The 24,831-nt window shown below is 37.1% G+C and overlaps 1 protein-coding gene across 1 annotated transcript; it reads left to right on the top strand.

The window, feature by feature from the left end:
• The first annotated feature begins 5,711 nt into the window (after window positions 1-5,711).
• On the top strand, window positions 5,712-8,005 carry LOC131336668 (lysM domain receptor-like kinase 4). The gene has a single exon (XM_058372580.1). The coding sequence runs from the start codon at window positions 5,968-5,970 to the stop codon at window positions 7,849-7,851; it is 1,884 nt and encodes a 627-aa protein (XP_058228563.1). The 5' UTR covers window positions 5,712-5,967; the 3' UTR covers window positions 7,852-8,005.
• The last annotated feature ends 16,826 nt before the right edge of the window (window positions 8,006-24,831 follow it).

The following is a 24,831-nucleotide window of genomic DNA, read 5'->3' as shown; positions in this document are numbered from 1 at the left end:
CTATGATAATTCCTAATAAGTTCATGCCTAAGCAGAACATTGTCCACAATGCTTCTCTCGTTAATAAAAGCTGACTGGGATTGGCTAACTACAACAGGCAAAACCTGTTGCATCCTCTTTGCCAAGACTTTGGTAACTACTTTATAAACCACATTGCAATAAGCAATGGGTCTGTATTCTTTAATAGTAGAAGGGTTGGAGGTCTTAGGAACCAAAGTTAAGGCTGTAGAATTCCATTCCTTAAGAATGTACCCTTTCTCAAAAAACAGCAAAACTGCATCAACCAAATCCTGCCCTACAATCTCCCAATTTTGCTGGAAAAAACTAGAACAAAAGCCATCAGGCCCAGGAGCTTTATCTCCTTTAATGGACATTAGAGCATTTTTAACTTCAGCCACAGAAACAGGTTGAATAAGGTCTCTTTGCATAGAAGCAGGGACTTTCTTCTTAATAATCTGCTGCAAACAACCCGTAGCATCTGTCCTATCCTGAAATTTGGTCCCAAGCAAACTTTTGTAGAACTGAATAATTTCTTGTTGCACCTCCTCAGGTTTGTCCAACCTGACCCCTTCTGCATTTGTCAAACTCAGAATCTTGTTTCGCATGCGATTACTAGCAACTTTGTGATGAAAAAACTTAGTATTCTTGTCTCCTAAGGCAAGCCAAGCCACCCTAGATTTCTGTTTTTTAAAAGATTCTTCAGCATTACTGAGCTCCATAAATTGTCTAAGAGTTTCCTTTTCCTGCAGCCGCAAACTTTCATCTCCCAAATCCTGAACACAAAGAGATTGAAGATGCTCCAAATGCTGTCTAGCCTCAAAAACCCTCCCAGAGATATTGGAGAAACACTGATCATTTAGCCCCCTCAAATAGGTTTTAGTCTTCGAAGTTTAACAGAAAGCTTAAGCATTGCTGAACCAATAGAAGGTTGAGTCCAAGAGTTCAACACTAACTCCTTGAACAAGTGATGCTTCATCCAGTAATTGAAAAACCGAAAAGGCTTTTTACAGGGAACTACATGAAGAACAGAAACCAATAAAGAACAGTGGTCAGAGATACCTGAGGAATGAACCAAAGCCTCAGATTCAGGGAAAGTATACTATGTTGTACGTACGTATACTATGTTGTACGTACAAATGCCCATAGCATGTACTTGTGTTTCCTTAAAGATTAATTTTGATTCCTCTGAATTTTCTAATCAGTAGAAGATTTGATTTTCTAAAATAATGCTTGGTCTACTTGTATAGGAAAATATTAATGTAATTCTGCAAAGGCATTGCATATATATTATTATACAACCAGTAATAAAATTCCCCCACCCCCCCCCCCACCACCCCCCCCCCCCCCCCCCCCCATATCAAAGTCTACTGAATTCGTAATCACTGTGTTTCTACTTTTTATTCTAAAAAAATCCAAAATTAATTACTCTGTTTGGGCTTTGAAGACTAGATGGCTCAAGCATGGATAGGCAAAAAAAAAAGCCGTGCCCTCTTTCCTTCTTCGCTTAGGCATGGCTTCAATGCACTTGTATGTGGCCCCATCACATTATCTTTAACTCGCCTATGGAGTGTCGTTCTCGGCACTTGCAAGGCTTCTGCCATGACCTGATATGGTTTGACGACTCAGCGGAAGTGCACAAATTTTGTTGTTGTCCAATTGCACTCTCTTGTGACCAACTCATCCTCACAAATCGGGGATACATCAATGGTCAGTCCCTTGGCAATACAAGAATTTGCTTTTTTTGTACAATTTTACGTATTGTCTTGGATTGACGGAAAACATTGCAGCTATCTCCTTGAGACACCCTTTTTTAATTTCCTAGATGCACTCTCTGACAATAGAATCTCCAAAATCTATTGCTGTTGTTGTTGATCAGTTAGGTTCTTTTTTTCTCTACGGAAGAGAGAAGATGGTTCATGCAAAAAAGACATCTTTTGACGTTATAGAGGTGATAGAAATCTGTTGGAGAAAAAGTAGGAACAAGATAGAAATTAACAACAAAGAGAATTTTTAGGAAGCAAGAGTATAGGTGGAGGAAAAAGTAGGGGGAGTGTAGTTACTAAATTTTCTCCCTTCCAGATTCAAATTTTAAATCTGATTTGAAAGGAAACTTTGCGTTAAGTGGTGCGGAATAATAATATATATATAGAGACTAATTAAAGGGTCCAATATGGTTCCATCTATTATGATAGGCTATGATGGAACCAATGCTTATAAATAGGTGGTCAAGGTCCCCACTCCAAACCTTAGCCTCTATTCTTATACCATTCTATCGTGTGTGAGACTAAGGTTAAGATCAAGAGAAGGGTTTTGGAGGCGGAAGATGAATAACCACACTAAGGTTTTCATCTTCCATGGCGATAGATACACATCCGGTATTATTTTTCTTCAATGGTTTAACATGAGATCTTGGGTTTGGAGCAAATATGGCGGGCAAAAATTTGAGGCACCATTTTTTCCTCAATGACATGACATGATATCAAATTGGATTTGGCTCCAATACGGTAATGCCACAATTTGGGTTCAATTATTTTTATTTTTACATAGTTTTAATATTTTGTCAAAGGGGTAAAATGATAAAATTGATAAAAAGTCAATGTAGTTATGATGTTCCCTTAAATTAAGGTAAAGTCAATATAAGCACAACAAATTGGGACGAATGGAGTAAGAATCTTCTTAATAGTGTCCAAATTAATTTATTAAGAATCTTAACATCGAGTCTGTCGACCCAAAGATGACACAGTCTAAAGCAGGTTTGGTTAGTATCAAGATATTCGACATTTTTCTGTTTTTTTTAACAGCAAAAAAAGATTTTATTAATCTTTGAATAAAGAATATAAAGTTTAAAAGGACCCGAAGCTGAATGAAAAATAGGGAAAAAAACAAAGCATCAAGCTAAAAACAAAACACGTTAAATCTCAAAGGCCCACACCCTATAGATACAACAAAACCAATCCACCGTAAACCCAAAGAATAACCATATTGCTACCCAAACTCAACTCCTAAAAGACCCAGAAAAAGTTCCACCAAGATGAGAAAACCCACAAAAACCCAAACACCAACACAACGAAATTGCAAAACCATTGAATCCTTGAAACCTCAAAGAAACCACTAACACCCAAACGCCAACCTAGCAAAAGCTACAAACCCATAGATTCCTTGAGACAAGATTACGGAGTACCTTATTGACGATCTTACTTGATGTTTTAACCCGAAGCCAAAAAGATACGAGAAACCCGAAATGACATGGTAGGATGCCAACCCCTACATCTAACCATTAAACCGGCTTACATGGTTACATTTCAAGTATGAAATCGCAACACAAACTATTAAAACTTCCATACGTTTATATACAGAGAATGGCTACGATACACACCTGGTATAACTAAAAATGTTTGTGTTTGGTTGAGAGTTTAGTTTAGTTTAGTTTTGGTAGTGGATGGAGAGAGAAATAGAGTAATGATTGAAGATAGGGGTAATGATTAGAGAGAGATAGAGAGAGATGTGAAAGTAATAATTGAAAAAATAGGATAATGATTGGAGAAAGAAGTAGGGTAATGATTGAAAAACAAAACTAAAACAAAACTAAAATGGCAAACGAACAAAGCGGCGTCTCTCAATGGTTAAGGTTATGCTATCTCAATGGTTAAGGTTATGTCTCTCAAGGGTTAAGTTATGTCTCTCAATGGTCAAGAGCATACGGTGTGCATGGTTACACCTATGTCATGCCTCTTAATGGTTTTGGTTACGCCTAAAATATTATGCTATGTTACGCCTCTCAATGGATTAGTTATGCTAGTGCATATGGTAAGTACTTGTGTACATACACAATAGTTTTTTTCCTTATATACAAGGCACATTTTGAACCCGTCTTCTTGTTTTTTTTTTTTTGAAAATCAAATTTTGGACCTTACGCTGTAAATATTTCAACTCTTTGACTTTGACAGTCATGTCCTAAAATTATGATTTTTTGAAAATTTTAAAATTTCTCATTATAACCTTGTTTAAGCAATATTCAATTTATGCTGACAACACATCTTTTTTATTGAATCATTCTACGCGTTCATATGCGATAATAATTTTTATGAAATTTAATCTCCTAATAACTTTTTTTATTCTTGTTATCGAGCTAGATTTTATGAGATCTTCTTCGAGAAATTGTTGACCCGGCAAAACTTTATTTACCATCATTAACAATGCTGTTACAACCCATTCTCCACTACCGTAAGTACCATTAACATCTAAAAATTCCAAATTTACATAGGTAAAGACTTTGTTAGCATTGAAGCCTTTGTTAATTAGTTGGAAAGTTCAGACTTTGTTAGCATTGAAGCCTGGGACGTTCAAGCCTAGGTGATTCCAACAGTACGTAACCCCAGTCAGATTGTAGCGAGGATTTAAAATTTGGCCATTACATATCGTATCGGCTGATAAGTAACGGTCTTTTAGCTTTCCAATTTGTTTACATCATGAAATACCGATGAGATGAAAATCACAAGGGAGATTTTGTACACTATATGTCTAGCTTTTATCTCTATGAAATAGAAGTACTAAAACAGAATAGAACGATAATAGAGATATAATGAAATTTGTTATCAGTCGATTTTCGACTCACAGGCATTGCAACAGATACTTGACCGTTACGGGTGATTTAGGCTTTAATCTTTTCTCGCTAATTGTGTGGAATTGGAGAGGAAGAGTATTTTCCCTCTAGATTTCTTAAAACAGGCGACAAAATCTCTTTTCCCTGCTGAACGAACGGGTGCCATTTAGTTTTAAAAAATAGTTTCCATTTATATTTCGTCGCCTTGTAGCATTATTGTTGTACTGTGTGGATATTATTCTGTAACTATCTCAAAGAAACATCAGTTGCTACCGGTAGCAATAGGACTGTGGCCTTGTTTGTTTGGGGGTAAATTAACAATCATTAACTGCGATGATAGCATATAAACATATTAGTTATTCAAGATTGTATTTGAGGAGTTGGAATTATCAATTATGGTAAGATTACTTAGAATGGTGGTTTATTCCTCATTACCCATCGTGTGAAGTCAACCAACACCCCAAAGGCCCAAAGATCCTTATTCCTCTTTAATGACCAAAAACCCATGACACAATGATGCTGCGCGCGCTGTTATGAAGGTGGAGCAGGATAGAACCTAAGAGTAATGTTGGACATTTTTACAGACTTGTAACCCTAACAATATAATTAGGGATATAACTAAAGTGAAGAAATTCAATATCCTTCCTCATCATTAGAATGACAATATATTGTGGTTCGAGCTTTTCATTTCATTATTTTCGGCATTAGTATCCCACAAACTTCATACATATACTTAAAATTAGAGGGTTCACTAGGCCCGTGATGTCGCATGGATGTTGAGGTACTCTCAAACTGTCTCTTTCAGTTTAAAATCTAATGGTAGCTGGTTCAAAAGATCGGAGTTCTTGAGGGCCACCATATCAAACTGTCTCTTTCAGTTGTTCATTTTATAATGGTAGCTGGTTCAAAAAGGATTGCGTTTACGAAAGATTTATTCCTGTCATTTCATTTTATACCATTGGACATGCGATTCTATCTTGAAAAAATTTAAAGACTAGTACTATCATTTTCTTTTCTCTGATACGTCAGTTAGTGAAACCTCTCGACAACCAAGCCAAAGCTGTTTTGTGCCGGCTCTAGATCAATATATGACTCAATTGTCTAATGGATAGTACAAGATTTTTTAGAGGAATTTCTATTCCAAGTCAAACCCTTTAGCCAACCCAACAGATAGTACTCTTTTTCTTTTTAATTAATTGTTGAGGTGCCAGGCAATTGTTTGCATTTTACCGATTCAAAATGCATGATGTTCTTGGAATACGTCTCCGGTCAAATTTCTAAATGCAAGCTGAAAACCAAAGAATTTCTTCTTAGTTAGTAGAAAAAAAAAACACCACCTTGAGTCCTTTTGTTAATCAACTAACATGGATATCATTTCCCTTCTGATCTCCGTCCTCTCAATCCTTTTCATCTCTGGCCCTTCTCAGATTGAAGCCCAACAGCCTTATGATGGGAATGTCACGACAGTCTGTGATGGCACCGGCAATTCAAACTCCGCTTTCGGGTACACTTGTAATGGCCTTTATAGCAGTTGCCAATCTTTCCTCACATTCAGATCCCAATCCCCATACAACTCTGTTTCTTCCATCTCTCAGCTATTGCGTGCTGACCCGTCAGGGCTCGCTCAGCTCAATTCAGTAGCCGAGAACGCGACATTCGACACCAATCAAGTCGTCCTTGTTCCAGTCAATTGCTCATGTTCAGGTAAGTACTACCAGTCAAACACATCCTTTGTTGCTCAGAATGCAAACAATTATTTCATGATTGCGAACAACACCTTTGAATCCCTCACAACTTGCCAAGCTCTCCAAGATCAAAATAGTAATATGACAATAAATTCTGGTACAATTATTGTTCCTATTAGATGTGCTTGTCCTACAAAAAACCAAACTCAAAGTGGGGTGAACTATCTATTGAGTTACGTTGTTGCCTCGGGTCAGAGTGTCTCAATAATAAGTACAATGTTTGGGGTGGATACTGAGATGACCCTTGTAGCCAATGGACTATCTGATCAAGACTACATCTATCCCTCTACTACCCTTCTAGTTCCTCTCCAAACTCCACCGTCAAGTTCAGAAGTCGTAGCACCACCACCTCCTCCTCCAGCCGTTTATCTCTCCTCCTCGCATACAGCAACATGGGTGTACGTTCTCACTGGATTATTTGGAGGAGGTCTTGTTTTGGGCGCTGGGATATTTGGTTTCTGCTTTTTTTCTCGTAAAAATAAGAGCAAAACTGATACGATTACTACCTCAAAACGCTTTGAATCAGTTGAAAAAGGAAACAAGAATAATTTGGAGGAAAAAACTAGAGAAGTTTTGGAGAGTATTCCTGGCATATCTCAATCTCTCAAAATGTATACTTACGAAGAACTTCAATCCGCAACAAAACATTTCAGCCCCAGTTGTTGGATTAAAGGATCTGTATATCGAGGAACAATCAATGGCGATTTTGCGGCGATTAAGAGGATGGACGGAGACGTATCAAACGAAATAGAAATACTGAACAAGATCAGCCACTTTAATCTTATTGGCCTATCAGGTGTTTGTTTCAACGCAGGGCATTGGTATCTTATTTATGAATATGCTGTCAATGGACCCTTGAGCGATTGGATTTATTCCAGCAATAATTATCAAAAGTGTTTGAATTGGACAAGGAGGGTGCAGATTGCTTTGGATGTTGCAATGGGGCTTAACTATATCCATAACTATACTTCTCCTCCCTATGTCCACAAGAATTTAACTAGCAGTAATGTCCTTCTTGATAGTGATTGCAGGGCTAAGATTGCCAATTTTCGGTTAGCTAGGACAGCAGAAATGCTAGATGATCAGTTTTCATCGACTAGTCATATAGTTGGGACGAGAGGTTACATGGCCCCTGAGTATTTGGAGAATGGGTTTGTCTCAATGAAGCTTGATGTCTACGCATTTGGGGTTCTCTTGCTTGAGATTCTTACTGGGAAAGAAGTTACTGTGTTGTATGACAGAGTAAATTTGCATTTATCAGAGCTCTTAATTCCTGTGGTTGGTGACGAAAATGCGAAAGAGAAATTGAGCGATTTTATGGATCCTTCTTTGGAAGGGAATTACCCTGTGGAGCTCGCCGTATTTGCTGCCAAATTGGTTGATTCTTGTATAAGAAAAGACCCATCAGACCGCCTAGGCATGGATGAGATTGCGCAGTCTCTGTCGAGAATTCTGAACGCATCACTCAATTTGGAATTCCCGGACAGCATCTCAGGGTACTGAAGTTATTATAGCTAGAGCTTTGTTTTCTCTCTTTGAACAAAGTTTTACCAGAAGACTTATTGAGCTTTGGTTGATCTGTTGTGTTTTTATGTGTGATGGATGATTTTAGAATGATAAGAGCTGGTAAGTAAATTTTCTACGAGTCAATGGAATATTCTTGTTGTAAGATGATGAGATAATAGTTATTGTTACGATTTTTTTCATTGTTGATGTCGTTGGAAGTGTCTGGCTGATTGTTGTCAACTAAATACGGTGTCAATTAGAACAGGAAAGTAAAAATTGGCAATGGCACGAAACTTCTGATGACTAATTGGTACGTTGGGTGACAGTGTTTCAATCGCTTAAGTTAGTGAAGGATCATCGTTTAGAGCTAGAAGTGTTGGTTCGGCTTCTCCTCCCTGCTGGATATGTCTTATGATCTATTTGAGATGTCATTTTCTATAGTATAGCTCCAATATTGCCCATGGTATTGAGACAATAAGAATCAAAACTCTAGTACCTTAAAATTTAGTTAAAGTAGTTGGGACGGCAAGTTGTCAACCCAATTTTCTGATTTTGTTTACAAAGACAGCAAGCTGAGAGATGACAGCAACATTTTCCTAGCTAATCGATCGCTTCACCAAATGGGAGGGTGTCTATTTTTTGAGTAAGAAATATTTTTATTCTTGTCTACTGCAAATTATATCAATGATATGTGCGTGATAGAGAAATATTCTGAATTTTATTTTTTTTGGAGGACTATTTGTGATGTGCTACTAGTCTGGTTTGTTGGGGAATTATTCATTATTCATTCATGTTTTTGTGCTAATATTAGCCGAAACAAACAACTGTGAATCAAATATACCCAAACTCGATAATAATCGAGAAATGTTGAACCTAAACTTGAAAGGCCATGGTTAGTTTGTTGACTTTTAGAGCTAGACTGATCCGAACTCGATAGACGTCGATCTAGAATAATCTAATATTTGCAACCGCATTATAAGTACTATAGATTGAACGGTATTGCAAATCAAAATTATCTCCGGACATATGTTTTGACTAATGCATGTTTTCTTTGCATTTATGATACTCGAGTTGTCCATGATTTGATTCAAGAAATTTGCACTCACGAATCGTCTCATCCTTTGCCAAGTTCTGATGGCCTGCTGCCTTCAGTTGGATTAATGGACTTGCTCACGCCATGTAAAAACATAGCATTGTAACTTACGTGCCACTTATCAAAATGGAATTGAGCTCGATATTTCTACTAAAATAAAATTGATCGGTTCCAACCTTGCTTCTGAGACTCCAATCTTCTTAAATTTTGTCTCCGTCATTTTCGTTTTACTTGTTTTGTTTGTCTGTTGAATGGTTAGATTTACTTTATATTTTTTAGATTAATCATCCATCTACAAGAAGAGTCTAAAAAGGAAAAAATTACTATGACTAAAAGTTCTAACAGCTATCTTTTGTTGTCTAAGATGTCTTGTATGGATTTAATTTTTTCAATATGGGTCCACATTTTCACACTTTTCCAATTCCTTTCATCGAGATAAACGATTAATTCTAAAAATTAAGACAAAAATTTAAACAAAAATGTGTGAAAATGAAAAATACCGGAAAAAGTTCTAAACAAAAAAAGTCTAAGAATGGAGCCTGATCTAGGACATATTTTCAATAAACTTACTAATCTTTAATCTCATTGTCGATTTTTTGTATGGATTTATACCCTATGTCTCCAAATAAAAGTTCAGTATTCCATTTGGGGATATCTCTTTATAAATATCAATTTTGAAAGTTAATTGTTTTTTTTTTTTTGCCAAAAGTTGAGAGGATCAAAAGATCCCCATGGGGGAAGGTTGGGAGTCCACAGATCGGATACTCCAACAGAAAAGCATCTAAACGCATAGATGCGCTGCCATACAAAATGAGAAGAAACCCCCTGAAGCAGGACAAAACACCCTTAAGGAGGATGAACCCCCCAAAGAGAGGACATTATTAAAACAAATAACAAAATAAAAGAAGCACCGACGAGATATCCACCGCCACTCTTTCACAATCACCTTGATAGACTCGTAACCACTACCTCTGCTTCACAAAATAGGAACACATTGTTGGGAGGTGGTCGACTAGCAAACGCAATAGACGGCGTCAGGTCACAGATCTGAGAAGATGTGGAGGTTGAGAAAGGTAGTGGATAACATCTTACTTGCAACCACTGAAACCAAAGCCTTGGAACGTCATTGACTCACTGGAAAACGATTTGGCTGAAAAGTTTCCAATGGACGTCTGAACTTCAGTCATGGGATTGAGAGAGAAGGCGGTTTGACGGTGGGAGGAAGAGAACAGAGGGAGAGAGATCGGAGGGGAAGGATCCCTCTCCTCTGGCCGCCTGAGAAGGGGGGGAGGGAAAGGAGGGGAAAGTTAATGGTTAATGGGTAAAAGTGAAGGATAATTTTGAAAAGTATAAATAAAAAATGATATAAAAGGCGTAATGATGATTTTTTTTTTAAAATAAGTTGAAATTACGAAACTAAATACTTAAAAAGAAACGGAGGGAGCACTTGTCACTGATTTGTACATTACTAACATAATTTGGTCATTGGCTTCTGATGGTCATTAAACTTTATGCTTTTGGAGGGCCAAGTTCGGGGGAAAATATTTGGTGGTCTTGAGATATCGTCATGCAGTAACACGACTTACTTACCGCACATTTATCTAGTGTGTCAACTCTACAAAATGTTTGGTAGATAATAGTGTTGAAACACCTACAGTGATGCCCTACGAGCACTGAATAATGACTCCAAGTTGGAAGACGAAGTGGGACATTTTTGGGACAATAATCAGTATCTAGGGACACGAGGGGGCATATTCCGAGTTTTTGGTATCATACTATCATTAGTGACAAACCTATCAAGATATTGAAACACAAGGGAAGTCTACAAACACAACAATATGCACAATATGTTTATGTTGGCATTGTATCATTGGCCACTATAAAATGACATCTCATCTATTGTCGAATGATGCAGTATCACCTAAGTATGTTGTGCAAAGTATTGTGTTAGTAGCATATATACCTCATTAACGCAATACTGTCACTGTGGTGACCATAGCTGAGTATCATATTTTAGATACCATGTGAGGTGTGACCATGACATTGGTAGAATGTACGCCACTACATGACAAATGAGACATATTCTACCAATACAGTGGTAATACATCACATGATACTCACAATGTGATATTCAGACATAGTCACCAAAAGATTACAAGAGAAGACTTATTAAAGCAAAGAAAAAATATAATGGTATTGGCAGTGTGAGTACTGATTATTGAGTATCGACTTCTTGTATGAGGCTCATTTCGGAACTCACGCAAATAATCCGAGCGTTGAGTATATCCGGAATGATTTTTTATGTGCTCAAAATACAGATATTAATAAGTACTTGTCATTTTGTTCAATCTTGAACTTCAAAGTCTTAGTCAGAATTTGCACAGATATATAAAATTCTAAACAAAAAATTGGATGATCGATCAAGCACTTGTAAATAATTGAATTTATTGATTTCCAAACGAAAGAACATTTTGGATCATTTGCATGGAAACTCCTACACATAAAATCCCCAATCGGTGCGCACCCTGTGGTTCCCATAGTTGGGTTCGGAGCAGAGGACAAAACGAGTAAGATTCTCTCAGCTCAGGTTAACGAGCCCAAGGAAAAAAAAAAGAAAAGAACGTCTGTCTCTGCTCTCCAGTGAAGAATATTGTGACGTGCAGCTGTCAACTTGAATTCTTGACTACTCCATCCGTTTTGTTTGTTCTATTCGTTTGATTCTTGCATGATTTTGGGTGAAAAAGTTTTGTCAATTTGCTGATTGATTCTCTCTTTCTTAATTTTCCGTATTTTAATTTCCTCCACATAGTTCAAGGAAAAGTGGAGTTCAAGGAAAAGTGGAGGGGCTTCCTCGAGACCCCTCAAGCACCCCATTTCCAAGCCGAGCATTTGTATCATGCAAAAAACTACAGAAAGTCTAGGGTCACCGCATGGAATGCGGTGAACAGTTCACCGCACGCTAATGGGCCCTAAAAAAATACAAAAAAATATTCATAAATTTTAAAATAATATTTCACGGGACTCTATAAAAAATCAGCTCCAACGGATATCGGTAGGTATGTTTTTCGGAATTCGTAGGAACGAAACTATTTAGTTTTGCAGTTTTGTCCTACATATTCAAAAAACATATCTACCGATATTCGTTGGAGCTGATTTTTTACAGGGTCCCATAAAATATTATTTTAAAATTTATCAATTTTTTTTGTATTTTTTTGGAACCCGGAATGGGCCCCAAAAAGCGTGAGGTGGACGGTCACCGCGAATTGCATGCGGTGACAGTAGTCCGGCTGAAAAAACTATAGCCACAAGCAATTATGAGTTTCAATTTAATTTTTGTTATTGCATTTTTCATAAACAAATTTGTTTTTATTATGTACCTATCAATGTTCAATCAAGCTAATTTATGGTGTGAATGACATACTTGACAAACTTTACAAAATAAACGATTCCGATTGATGTTGTGGGCTCGGAAAGAGCCCTCAACGGCCCAAAATTGCACCGGACTAGACATGAAAAAAACTGAAGTGGACCTTCCCCCAATTTTTACACCAATACTTTACTCCTACACACAATTATTCATGGGTCGCACGGACACTGAGATTTAGTTTGTGTGGGTCCCTAAGTTAATGTGAGTTTGTTTGTGAAAGTTTTTGTGTGATTGTTTGGGATTGTAAAAGAGTTAAGAGAAGAAAAGTGGAGTATATATTGCAAGAGTGATTATTCGGTGCTCTGGGACATAGTAGGTATGTGCCTCAATTCCCTCCTCACCACATATTTGTGTAAGTTATACACACCTTGTGATGAGCTCCATGCCAGTGTGTGATAAGAAAAGAGTTTGGGGCATCAACCTACGATATCCGGGGGCATTTAATAATTTTTCCTATTGCAGCGACAAAGGGACAATTTTAATATTTCCTTCGTCCCAAATTAAAGATCTCAATCAATTTTTTAAATATGCTCATATAGAAAATAACTATGTACAATACTACTTTATTTATTCATTCAATTATTGCATGGCAATTTTTTAAGTTGACCAAGGGAGGGAAGAAGTAACTTTTCGGTGCATATTTGTAAAGTTTCCTTTCGATTAGGGGTAGTTTGGTCAATCTATCTATTGAATATATATTTGTCATGTCCTTATTCAATTTTTTTTATTTTTTTCCATTTCTTAGTTTTGCATCAAACTTTTGTCAATTGTTGATTCGTCTTGACGAGAGAAATTGAAAAAAATAGAAATTTATGACTTTCACCCCAATATTTCCGAGCATATCTAAATTTTAGCACTTTTGACTCAGCTTTTTGGGCTAAAAGTGCTCAAATTTAAATATTTTAAAAAATATTTGGATAAAAGTTATAATTTTTGACTTTTCTAAATCCTCTTGTTAAAACAAATCAATAGTACTCAAAAAAATTTTACAAAACTAAAAAATGCAGGGAAAAAATTGAATTAAAAAAAAAAAAAAAAAACCTCCAATTGCTTATCTAGCTTCGTCTAGATTTAGTTACATACTCGGGAATTGGAGAGCAAGTCATAGAGAAAATATTCTCTCCAGATAGGCCGAACTACGATCCCCTCCGTCCAGAAAACCAATTTAACACAATATGTCACGTCATAAGTTTTTTTTTTTTTTTGAAAGTTGTCGGTTATTATGCAGATGCAAAAAAAAGTCCTTTGGTTTCTTGGTCCCAAATGACCCTAGTGTAGTTAATTCAAACCCTGGTCAATCAATACATAACTAATTGAATGAAAAGAAAGACCAGTAAGCATTTACTTCACCGCCCATTTGTAACCACGAATGAAAAATTAGGCGGTAAGGTAAGTGCTTTATAGTATTTCAAATGTATTAATTAACCACGGTTTGAATTGATTATGTGGGACCAAGCAACTAGAGGACTTTTTCTACATCTGCACAAGAATCGACAACTTTCCAAAGAAATGACGACGTGGCATATTTGTATCACTGTACTCTGAGTGGGGCTCACTTTGGGTCTCGCACGGATGACCCGAGCCAGCTGTTCAATAATTTTTTTAAGAAAATGAGTGGACTCATGAAAAATTAGCTCAATCCAATATATGTAAGTGCTCGATCCAATCTTTCCATTTTTATAAATTCGGAAAAAAATTGAAAGATTGGATTTTCCTATTTTTCAAAAATAGGAAGATTGGATCGAGCACCTACACATATCGGATTGAGTTGATTTTTCTTACGGGCTCACTCAATTTTTTTAAAAAAATTATTAAATAGCTTGGATTACTAGTGTAGGGCCCACACGGCGGGCGTGCGGTGGCCAAATGTGCGGTGACTCTAGACCTACGAGAGAAAGACTACGGCCATCGAAGGAAAAAAGCGGTGGCCGGCCACCGAACGCCGTGACGGCCCACTTCAGGCCCCCGCACGGATGATCTGATCGGTTTTTCCGATTTTCCAAAGATGAGAAGCTTGATCCGAGTACCTACGCATATCGGATCGAGCTGATTTCACGCGTGACCCACTCGGTTTTTTTTTTAAAAATTATTGAACGGATCGGATCATCTTTGCAAGGCCCGGAGTGGGCCCCAAAGGGCTTTCGGTGGCCGTAGTCTTTCTGATTTGTATTGGTTTTCTGGACAGAGGGGTCGTCCGGCTCTTCCGGAGAGAATGTTTTCTCGCAAGTAAAAAAATCAACAGAGATTGTCCAATTAGGAATCCCTTTCCCTCATGGTTTTTGGTTTGACCAAATAAATACTATTATATTCAGGAAACGGGCAAACACAAAGCGCAAAGAAAGAAATAAATTTGAATTAGGAAAGGCCAAGAGAGAGAGAGAGAGCGCATTTAAGGAACAGAGAGAGAGGATTTAGACGCACAAAAACAAATTGAGAGAGAGAGAGAGAGAGAGAGAGAGAGAGAGAGCAAATTAAGGAGGAAGAATTAAGAAGATGATGAACGCAAGTTGTATTGCAGGTTGTTTAGATGATGTGGTCCATGCCCAAGAGGACAGAAGAAGGAATGGAAATCGCAGTAAATGGGCGAAAGAATCAGATAAAGAATTCTTAATGCGAATGCTGTCCTCTAACAGGGAAGGGGATTCATCGTCTTCTCCCTCTCCCAGTCCATTAAGAAGAACGTCAGAACACACCGATTTCCATGAGAGCTACGCTTGCTGCAGGCAGAGGTATTTGAGAAGCTACATCTTCACCAGCAAGAAACCGACGGCCGCACAGAGGACAAAGAATTGGATTAAGGAGAAGAAGAAAAACCTGAAGGCCCGCGACGAAGGTCGGACATGTTCTTTCATGGATTCTTGCCTCAAGATGTTGCTACTTTGTGTGGCTAAAGTCGATGTCCATGAGTATTAGTCAACCTGCCGTAAATCGGTTCAGACACTTGAAAAAAAAAAAAAAAAAAACCTTGGAGCTTAATTTTCTTGCTTTTCCCTGAGAGCCAATGATGCGGGTGCGTAAGAGAACATTAATTGTAATTAGGTAGTCGACTTTGTTTTTTCTTTTAAGGCGTGATTAGTTTAACTAGTTGTGAAGGTTGCTTTAATTTCTTTCTTGTCCTGCTAGGTTTAAATTTGTGTTAAGCACTCTGCATGAACTGTACGTGTCTCTTCGATCAGTTTAGACTTACTGTATTTGTTGGTAGTATATTAATTACTTCATCTAGTTTAATTAATGTTTTGTTTGGAAAGCAGGAAAATTAGGGGAGGGAAAGAAAAAAAATCCACAAAATTTCCTCTTCTTTGTTTGATTCCATATTTGGGTGGCCGGAGGAAAGGAAAGTTTCCCCTTCTCTCTCCCTAACATTCTCTTCTTGTCGATTTTCCAAACAGAGGAGAGCAGCTTTTTTGCCGCTTTCTCAAGTCTCCTGCTATTAAACCTATGCAAATTATCTAACGCACCCATAACTCTAATAAATTGCAATGTGAGTCAAAGCCTCAAAATCATTTAAAATATAATCCATCTATAGTGTACTTATATAACTTATACTACTTAGGATATCAACTGCTGCTCTCACATGTTTAGTTTTTTTAATTAGATTCTTCAAGTTCCACAACAAAAACTCAAGGTGTTCTTCACTCTTGTCTTGAATTTACACATAGATATTTGTGGTAAATTGAACATGTTGATTTAGTGACAAATTATAAGCTCATGCCACTATTTACTTATAGTTACGTACACAATTTTAGTGGCAACTCTTTGAAAGTAGTTTTATTGCGAGTAAAACCTTTTGTGATAAAACTTTTTAATCAGTATTTAATGACAAATTTGAGTCCCTAGTAAAAATCAATTTTCTTGTAGTGACAGGAATTAAATTTTTGTTCACCTTAAAAGAGGGTGAACATTGCCCTCATTTCTGTTAGTTGAAATGATGTGGATCCCATCACAAAGTGATGTCATGTTCATCAAAAAGTGTATTACAGGGGTGTGACCCACACCATTTCAACTAATAAGAGGGAGGATAACGTTCACCATTATTTAAGGAGGGTGAACAAAATTGCACTCGGGTTGGGTTGTATTTAGAAACAGGTTGTATGGAGCAAATTTTCGGACGCAAATAGAATATGCTTTTGTTGAATATAGACCTACTCTTCTTTGCCCTCGTAGTGCTGCCCGCCAAATTCCAAGCCCAACATGAAGGTTTATGATTGGGCCAATCAACTGAGTTAGGCCCATGTTTTATTTTGCATATACCTATTTTAAAGGAGGAGGAGTTTTGCGTGTTATTGTTGATTGACGATGGGCTCACTCGGCCCACAATCCAAATGGCATAATTTGTTGACAAAGCTTACTAAGGAGTTCATTTTTCTTTTATTTTCTTTTTTCAATTGATAAGGGAGATCATTACGTTATGTATGAATTACAAAGTATAAATTATGAGACACTTTCATCAATTGTATAAGAGTCTACGAAATAACTAAGCCCAATAGCTCAATCATTATAAACCCAAACCAACTACAAGACCCCATTAGGTTGAGAAATAATCCCAATGAAAGAATACCTACACGTAGGTAGAAAGACTCAAACTCCTGATCTACTAATAAGATGCAAAAATCCTAACCAACTGAGCTAGTCCCAGGTGGTTTACTAAGAAGTTCATCAATGCAAAAATAAAGCGATTTGACAGACACGTGAACAAATCATATTTGTCTATCTAGACTACAAAAATAATAATTTTCAAAATTGATGTAGAAGTGTTTTTGGAAAAATTGTGTGCAATTATAACAACATAATGGACCGATCTAGTTGACTTTATTCAATGAGAAAGTCCTCTTACCAGACCCTAGCTAGAATTAATTTCCAACACAGGGCAAATTAATTCCAACACAAGGCAAACAATAGGCCCACAATGAAGGACAATTCGTACCTGACGAATACCTTTCCGGCCCAGCTCATTTGAAGGCAAAGTTTCACAGGTTTTTTTCCCACGGGACGTAAAGGTAGATCTTAGTGAACCCTAGCAACCAAATATCCGTACCCTTTCCGAACCCGACTCTGGTTACAAATGTTTTCATAGTAGTATAATTTTAGGGCTCGTCTCGAGGCAAGTCATAACAAAAATGTCTTTGGGCGTTGATTTATGGGTAGAGAATCACAAAAGTTTTCCTCCTTCTCTAGGTGGCTTACAAAGGCATACTATTTTGTCACGCCCTTTTTGTCTAAATGACGGAGGTGAACGCCTTAGAAGAATCCGTTCTTTTTCTTTTTGAAAGTAAAGGGTCGATTCATTTAAAATTATTTGGGCAAAGACGCACTATGCCAAAAATAGCCTTTACATACCGGGGGTAATAAAGCTGTCAATAAAGAGTGATATTGCCGCCGGTAATGAAAAATTGCCGCAAAAGGTAGTTATTAATAACGGGAGTAAAACCGGTGGCAAAAGTAACTATCAACTGCAATAAGCAAAAAACTACCAATAATAATGACAGTAGTATATAATATAAATAATTTACTCGGTGGCAAAAGTAACTATCAACGGCGATAAGCAAAAAACTACCCGACGGTAGGTATATAATATAAATATTATTAGTTTCGTAATAAAATGCAAAACTTTATGTAGTTAAGGGGTTAAGTGCTTAGGATACTATTCAATGGGTTGTGGGTTCAAATCTAAGCACTACAATTTTTTTTTTCTTTCCAAAAGACGGTTTATCGGTGGTCATTTACTGCCGTTTTTTCTTTCACGACACTTGCTTTGCCGGTGGGATGAATCCTAACGTCATTACTGTCGAAAATACTTTTACCGGCGATTTTGGGGCTATAACCGATGGTATCAGGTCACTAAAGCCAAAATTTGGCATAATGACATCGGATTTTCACATATTTGCGAGACGACTTAAATTGTTTTTAAAAGATGGATCTATTAATGTACTATATTTTTATGCCTTAACATGCTTTTTTGTGAATTCCATCTACTATTTTCTTATATTTTTCTGAGACCCTTTTATAATGCGCGCACATTTTATGATAAATAATTTTATTTTTTTTAATGAAAAGTAAAAACTCCAAAAGCTTATGCCACAATGCCCGGAGGCTTACACCACCCCACATTCTGTCAATTGTGCCACATCCTGGCCGGGTTTTCCTCCAATGTAAATACAGGAGCGCATTCAAGCAAATCCTCCTCTTACTTACCCACATTCTGCCAATTGTACAATTTAAAAACATGAGAAGCGCATACAAGGAAATCCCTTTTTCTGATTAATTTTAGGCGAAAGCTAGTTCTTGAAAATCACAACAAATGAAAGTTTTAGAATATTGATGCATGTGCCTTTCTATTTCAGGGATGCTAATGAAAGCCTAGGAAACCCAACCCAGATTGGGCCATCCAGTAATATATACTAAATAGTTTAGATTCATGGCCATTATTGACCATTGCAAGGCTTGCAAAAGACTCCTCTGCCCACCTTTTGTTCTCTCCTAGCTAGCTAATTCAAAAAATACTCTCTCTCTCTCTCTCTCTCTCTCTCTCTCTCTCTCTCTCTCTCTCTCTCTCTCTCTCTCTCTCTCTCTCTCTCCCATCCCATGCATAATTCTCGCCTAAAACAGCCTGTCACCTTTCCTTTTGCAACACGTGTCGCGTTCGAACATCTCATGTCTCCCCTGGACCACAACTCCGACGTGGCCAGGGCCACCCTTGGCCGGCCGCGCCACCGGGAGCCCTCCATGCACGTAGAGGACCACCTCATATATAGATTGGTGGATATGACCCTTCTGTATGTCAGAATCCATATATAATCCACTACTCATATACTATATGAGCTTTTGTCCAATAATTCCTTGTCGCTAGCTTTGATCGGGACCATCTCTTAAAGGTGTCCAACATCAAGAGATTCAAGACTCGCCAGCCACTTTTTTTTTCTTAGTATTAATGCCTTTCGCTTTAACTCTTTGTTGTTTTGTGCAATTTTGGTATTTTTCATTTCTTGTACGTTACAGTATATATTAAAGATAAATTGCTACAAGCCCCCTTAAACTTTGAGTGGTTTTTGAGTTCGATCTCCCTAATGGTCAAAAGGGGATACGAACCCCTTCTTTGTTCGCTAAGCAAAAAAAAAAAAAATAGAAGCACTTTACGTCGTTGTATATAGTAGTGAACACACAATCGTAAATGAGATCCTTGAGATTGATCTGCATTTCAACAGTACAAACCTTTAAAAAATAAACACACCCCAAAAAAAAGCCCAAGAGAAGCCCTCTCTCCTAGAGAGCCAAGGAGGGATCAACAAAACCCTAATAATACAAGTTAAATGAAATCTCAAATTAAACCCAAAACATAAATGAACTCAACCCACAAAATGAATTCAAATTTAACCACATCGATTTTAAAGCTTTCATTGGCTTCATAATTTGCAAATTACAGAGACCGATTCATGTGCGCCGGTAATCTCAAGTCTCAACGTACACATCTGGTTCATAGAGAGGCCATAGCCATTGAATTGATGTGCTATAATCAAGCCTGCTCAAGGCTGTTAAAGAGCAAAACTTTCTGAATATAGTTCTTTGCAGACCTGTTTGAAAAATGGTTATTTGCGAACCACGTGTTTTTTTCGAATTGTTGGTTAGTTGATTGTGTGAGCTAGAAAGGTTGGGTGATATCGTATTTATCGATGTGTACAGTGATTTAATTTTGTGGGTATAAGGTGGATGTGTTAGTTGTGGTGGTTGGTTGGCTTTGTGGTTCGGGTTGGGTTTGTCAGAATCACAATTGGATTCAGAGCTGGTCTGGTAGAAGAAAAGTGTAGGTGATGTTGCAAGTGTAAATAGTAAATTGGTGTTTCCATAAACAATGTTAACTTTATTTGTAACTTATACGCTTGGACGGGGTTAAGAAAAATAGTAGTAAATTGGTTTTTCGACAAACAATGTTAAGAAAATAGTAAGTAATTGGTTTTTCGACCAAAAATTTGTAACTCACATACTTGATGGGCGTTAACTGTCCGATCGAGTTCCAAACATTTGGCTAAGTAATTGGAAATCGGTTATTATTCCAAGGGTGTTAATTATAATTTTTCCCAATTTTTTAAAGCATCAAAGCTGATCCATCCATGAACAAAAGAGGGAAGGGGGGGAAGAAAAGTTAAAGAAGGAAAAGTTTTTGAAAGTGTGGACCCGTACCATGAGAATGTTGGTCCCAATCTTATTAAATGTGAGCATCTGATAGGACAGCTACGCAGCTGAGAAAGACATGCCTGTTTGTTTTCTCAAGTTCCAAGAACCACGAACAAACCCAACAATTTACTACTAAAAACTTTTGCATGGTGGTTACTTAATTCTTGTTGGTTTAGCGTTTATCACTTATGCGTGCTGCGGTCCCTTAATATGTGGAATGTGTTTCGCATCAGTTCTAGAATTTGTCTCTCTCTTCTCAAAATATAGCTAGGGATCGAAAACAAAACAAAATAAAAATTCGATTCGGAAAACGTGTTTGCCAAATTTGTTTTCGGATACGCGTTTCGATACAGTAGTTTCGATCTACTCGAGCACGCTCTTGTTAAACAATCTTAGGTTGTCGATTGCTACAAGGAAAACCACAATCGCTGACCAATAGCGTAATGTCGTTTTTTTGAGCTTTTATCCGAGGCGGGGAAGTGAAGGACGGTGAAATAAATGGTGAAGTTTGGAACGGTGGTCCTAATTCCAATCTTCATGGTTTTTAGTAGCGGAGACTTTTGAACATTATTACTATTATTCTGCTGAGTACTCCAGTACATGACATGAATACAGGATATATATAATATATGTAAGGAAAACTTTTTGGGCTGCGACGGGTGATTTACATCTCTCCAACCCAACCCAACCCAACCCGGCCCAATAGAGGCATTTCTTTACCTCTTTAATTTATTTCTCTGTCTCTTATATTTTGTTTTGTTTCTTCCTTTTGTAGTACACAAATCATGATCTTAATTTACTCAAGTGTGTGTGACATGAAAGGCACCTTTGAAATGGACAACTTTTGAGCTTATTCTAGTGGTTTTCTTTTCTTTTCACATATGTTTCCATACGGAATGGATTTCGACTTTTTGGACCAATGGGGGGGACAAAGCTGAGTCAATAAACAAAACCATCCATGTATCTAATGTTTGGTGGGGTAAAGTCACGAGGCTTATTATTATAAAATACTGAGTGAAACTTCAGGGTTTTAATAAGTTTAATTAATTAATTAATCATCAAGTATAGTATCTAGCTAAAGATCCCACATCAGTTTTTTTTTTTTTTTTTAAAAAAAAAAAACAAAAATGGTTGGTTGGTTGGTGCTTAACATCATTGGGTAAAAGCAACCTTTTGATGAATTGTTTTCTACTCAAATTCGTGTAAAGACAAGAAATTAATTAGGGTATCATTTTATTATAGGATTAATTAGGGTATCATTGCTCATTTGATTGTACAATTTATTTAATACTAGAAGATTACATTAGCACAAACATTTCAAATGGCAAACCCCTTTGGGTTGGCCCAGTGATCTTGGCATGAAACTTAGATATTTGCTTCATCCTAAGGTTTCAAGTTCGATTTTCCTTGCCAACAACTCTTGGGCTAATGGATGTAGAAGGGGCTGTAGGGATTAATCCGAGGTGCGTGCAAACTAGCTCGAGAAATCCTGCATGACCAAAAATAATAATAAAATTTCGAATGGCTTAATTATATGGTGACCATTGTTTGTATATGGACTTATTGAGGCATGGAAGAAGTCTCATCAACTAGTGGGTCGAAGCTCCAATTAAGGCAGTGTTTGGATTATGAAGTTGTGGTGGTACTTATCTCTTTATATTTTTCCATTTACTTTCTAAATCGAGATGTCGTAGAAATCTTGTAGGTTAGGTTTAAAGTTGTTATTTGAGAGATTTCATATGAAATTAAGAGCATTCTGATTTTTATTTTTTTAATCAAGTGATTGTTTGATTAGTTACATGAAAATTCTGCACACCTGAAAACTGATTATGAAACCAGATTTTTTTTTTAAAAACATCATTTTAATTGGGGTTAGGAACTTAGGTCCACTAGTGAACAAGCCTTCCCCACATCATAACTGCTAATGGGCCAGCAATTAGCTTTAATTGAAAGTAAATTAAAAAACACTACGGATCAGCAAACACCTAAGTTATATGTCAAGATCACTACACACAAATAATTAGAACTGTTCAATTTATTGAAAACATGTTTTAAGAGTCTTTGTTAAAAAAAATCACTTCATTTGGATATCAGTAAGAACTAATTAATCAGTTTTGGTCCATGAATTCGCGGGAACAAAAATTAGACGAATATTTTAACAAAAATTAGACGAATATTTTTTAACAAAAATTAGACAAATATTTTTTTTAAAAAATTAGACAAATATTTTTTTTACCTCTATACGAATGAGCATAAGGAACCATTGAAATAATACTCTCTTCGTCCCATTTTGGGATATTTCATTCTTGGATGTCCCTTTTTATCTGTCCTCTTTGAAAAGTTAATCTAAAAAGTATATAAATTTCGACAAACTAAACCTCATAGGGGGTAACATCAAAAATCAAAACAAACTTTTTAAAGAGACATGTATTAATTGCATGTTCTCTTAACAAATTGGATCCGTGTTTTAAACAAAATAAACGGTTCCGATCATTAATGCGAGATCTCAAAATTGATCCCGCGAAATCTATATATTGTAACGCGGTATACCCATTCTTGGGGTAAAGTCAATTAGATTACTTGAAGCTATAAGATCCATTTTCTGGGCCAATTATGCTTAGGATATTGTAACTTGGTATACCCATTCCTGGGGTAAAATCTGAAAAGTGAAAATTATGGACAGGTAAAAATGTTCAATAACGTCGAAAAAAAGCTTAGACGAGCTAGACAATTTCTTGTTTTTATCGGTCTTTTGGTTCGTCTTATCTGAAAAAATTTCAACTTCGGGATCTACGTTTATGTTGCTATCGTTTTTCAGTTATTTTCGTTAACATGAAGGACTAATCTCAAAATTTCAACGTACAAATAAATTTTTTTTTTTTTTCAAAATGGTAGGAATTGTATTATATGAGAAAACAGCCGAATGCATGGAAGTTGGATATTATCCCAAGAGGAGTAAATAACCAAACAAAGAGGTTTAGCTACCCAAGATCGCCCACTAGAGCCTCGCAATCAGGCTTTGCCAGCTAATCGATCATGACTGACCTCCAAATAGAAAGAGCAACACAAACCCTCAACTCCGACAAAAACAACCAAAATAACACTTGAAACCCCACACAGGGGAGGGAAAACTATCATTAATGGGAGAGAACCAAACCAACAAAATTAAAAACAAACGAAATTAACCAAAAAGAGACAGGAAAAAAAAACATCCGAGGACACTGTCGCCGGAAGCCTCCACACCGGATCTGTCAGCTTATTTACCAGATGAGCAAAGTCAAGCCATCCTATCTTCAAATCTTCACTAGATTGACCCCAGCAAGCCCAAACAAGCAGACGGATGAAGGGGGGGGGGGGGGGGGGTGGGTGGGGGACAATGGAGGCGAAGAGTGGAGGGGGAGGGGAGGCATGAGTGGAGCACAACAAGGCCGGGGTGGGGGACAATGGAGGCGAAGAGTGGAGGGGGAGGGGAGGCATGAGTGGAGCACAACAATGCTAGGAGGTGAAGAAAAGGGTGGCCGAAGGAAGGGGGAGGTGGAGGTGAGAAGTGGCGACCACCCCCAATGAAACCACAACAACACCCCCCCCCCCCCCCACCCCCCCAAAAAAAAAAAAAAAGGAAATCCGAGAAAAATTTAAATAGAGAGGCTCTCAAGTTAACCCACAGCATATTTGATAACCCACTTGAGATGGAGGTTAATCTCCTTTGACTGCGGATTAGTAATCCTGTGGACGTCGCACACGTAAAAATATTTTTCTCAACATATATATATTTGGAAAATGATATTGACACTCCAAAAATTGATGCAGACACTCCAAAAAATAAAGGAAAATGGCTTGGAGTTAGATTGATTTTGGAGTGCCTGCATCAATTTTTGAAGTGCCAATATCATTTCTCATATATTATACCTAGCTACGATCTTTAAGTTAGTGCACAATCGCCCTAATTAATTAATTCAAGTGACCATAACCCATAACAAAAATGAAAATATTAATGTTACGCTTGGCAAGAAAAAGCTACATGGTGATCATCTTTTGCAATCTCATTTTCTTACTTTTGTTTGTATACATTTTTATGTATGTGATCAATAAGGGCTACAGCTCGACCGGGCCGGCTTAAGGATGCAACAATATATACATCCAACTTTGACATGAACAATTTTCTTCTCCTTATTAATTAAGGTGAACAATTAAGATGCTCCCTAACCTATATATTTTTAATTCTTCCCTATATATATATATATATATATATATATATATATATATATATATATATATATATATATAT

The sequence above is a fragment of the Rhododendron vialii genome, chromosome 8a (assembly GCF_030253575.1).
Source record: "Rhododendron vialii isolate Sample 1 chromosome 8a, ASM3025357v1".
In the NCBI taxonomy this organism is placed as follows: domain Eukaryota; kingdom Viridiplantae; phylum Streptophyta; class Magnoliopsida; order Ericales; family Ericaceae; genus Rhododendron; species Rhododendron vialii.
The sequence above is the reverse complement of the archived record's forward strand: the minus strand, read 5'-3'. Positions and strand labels throughout refer to the sequence as shown.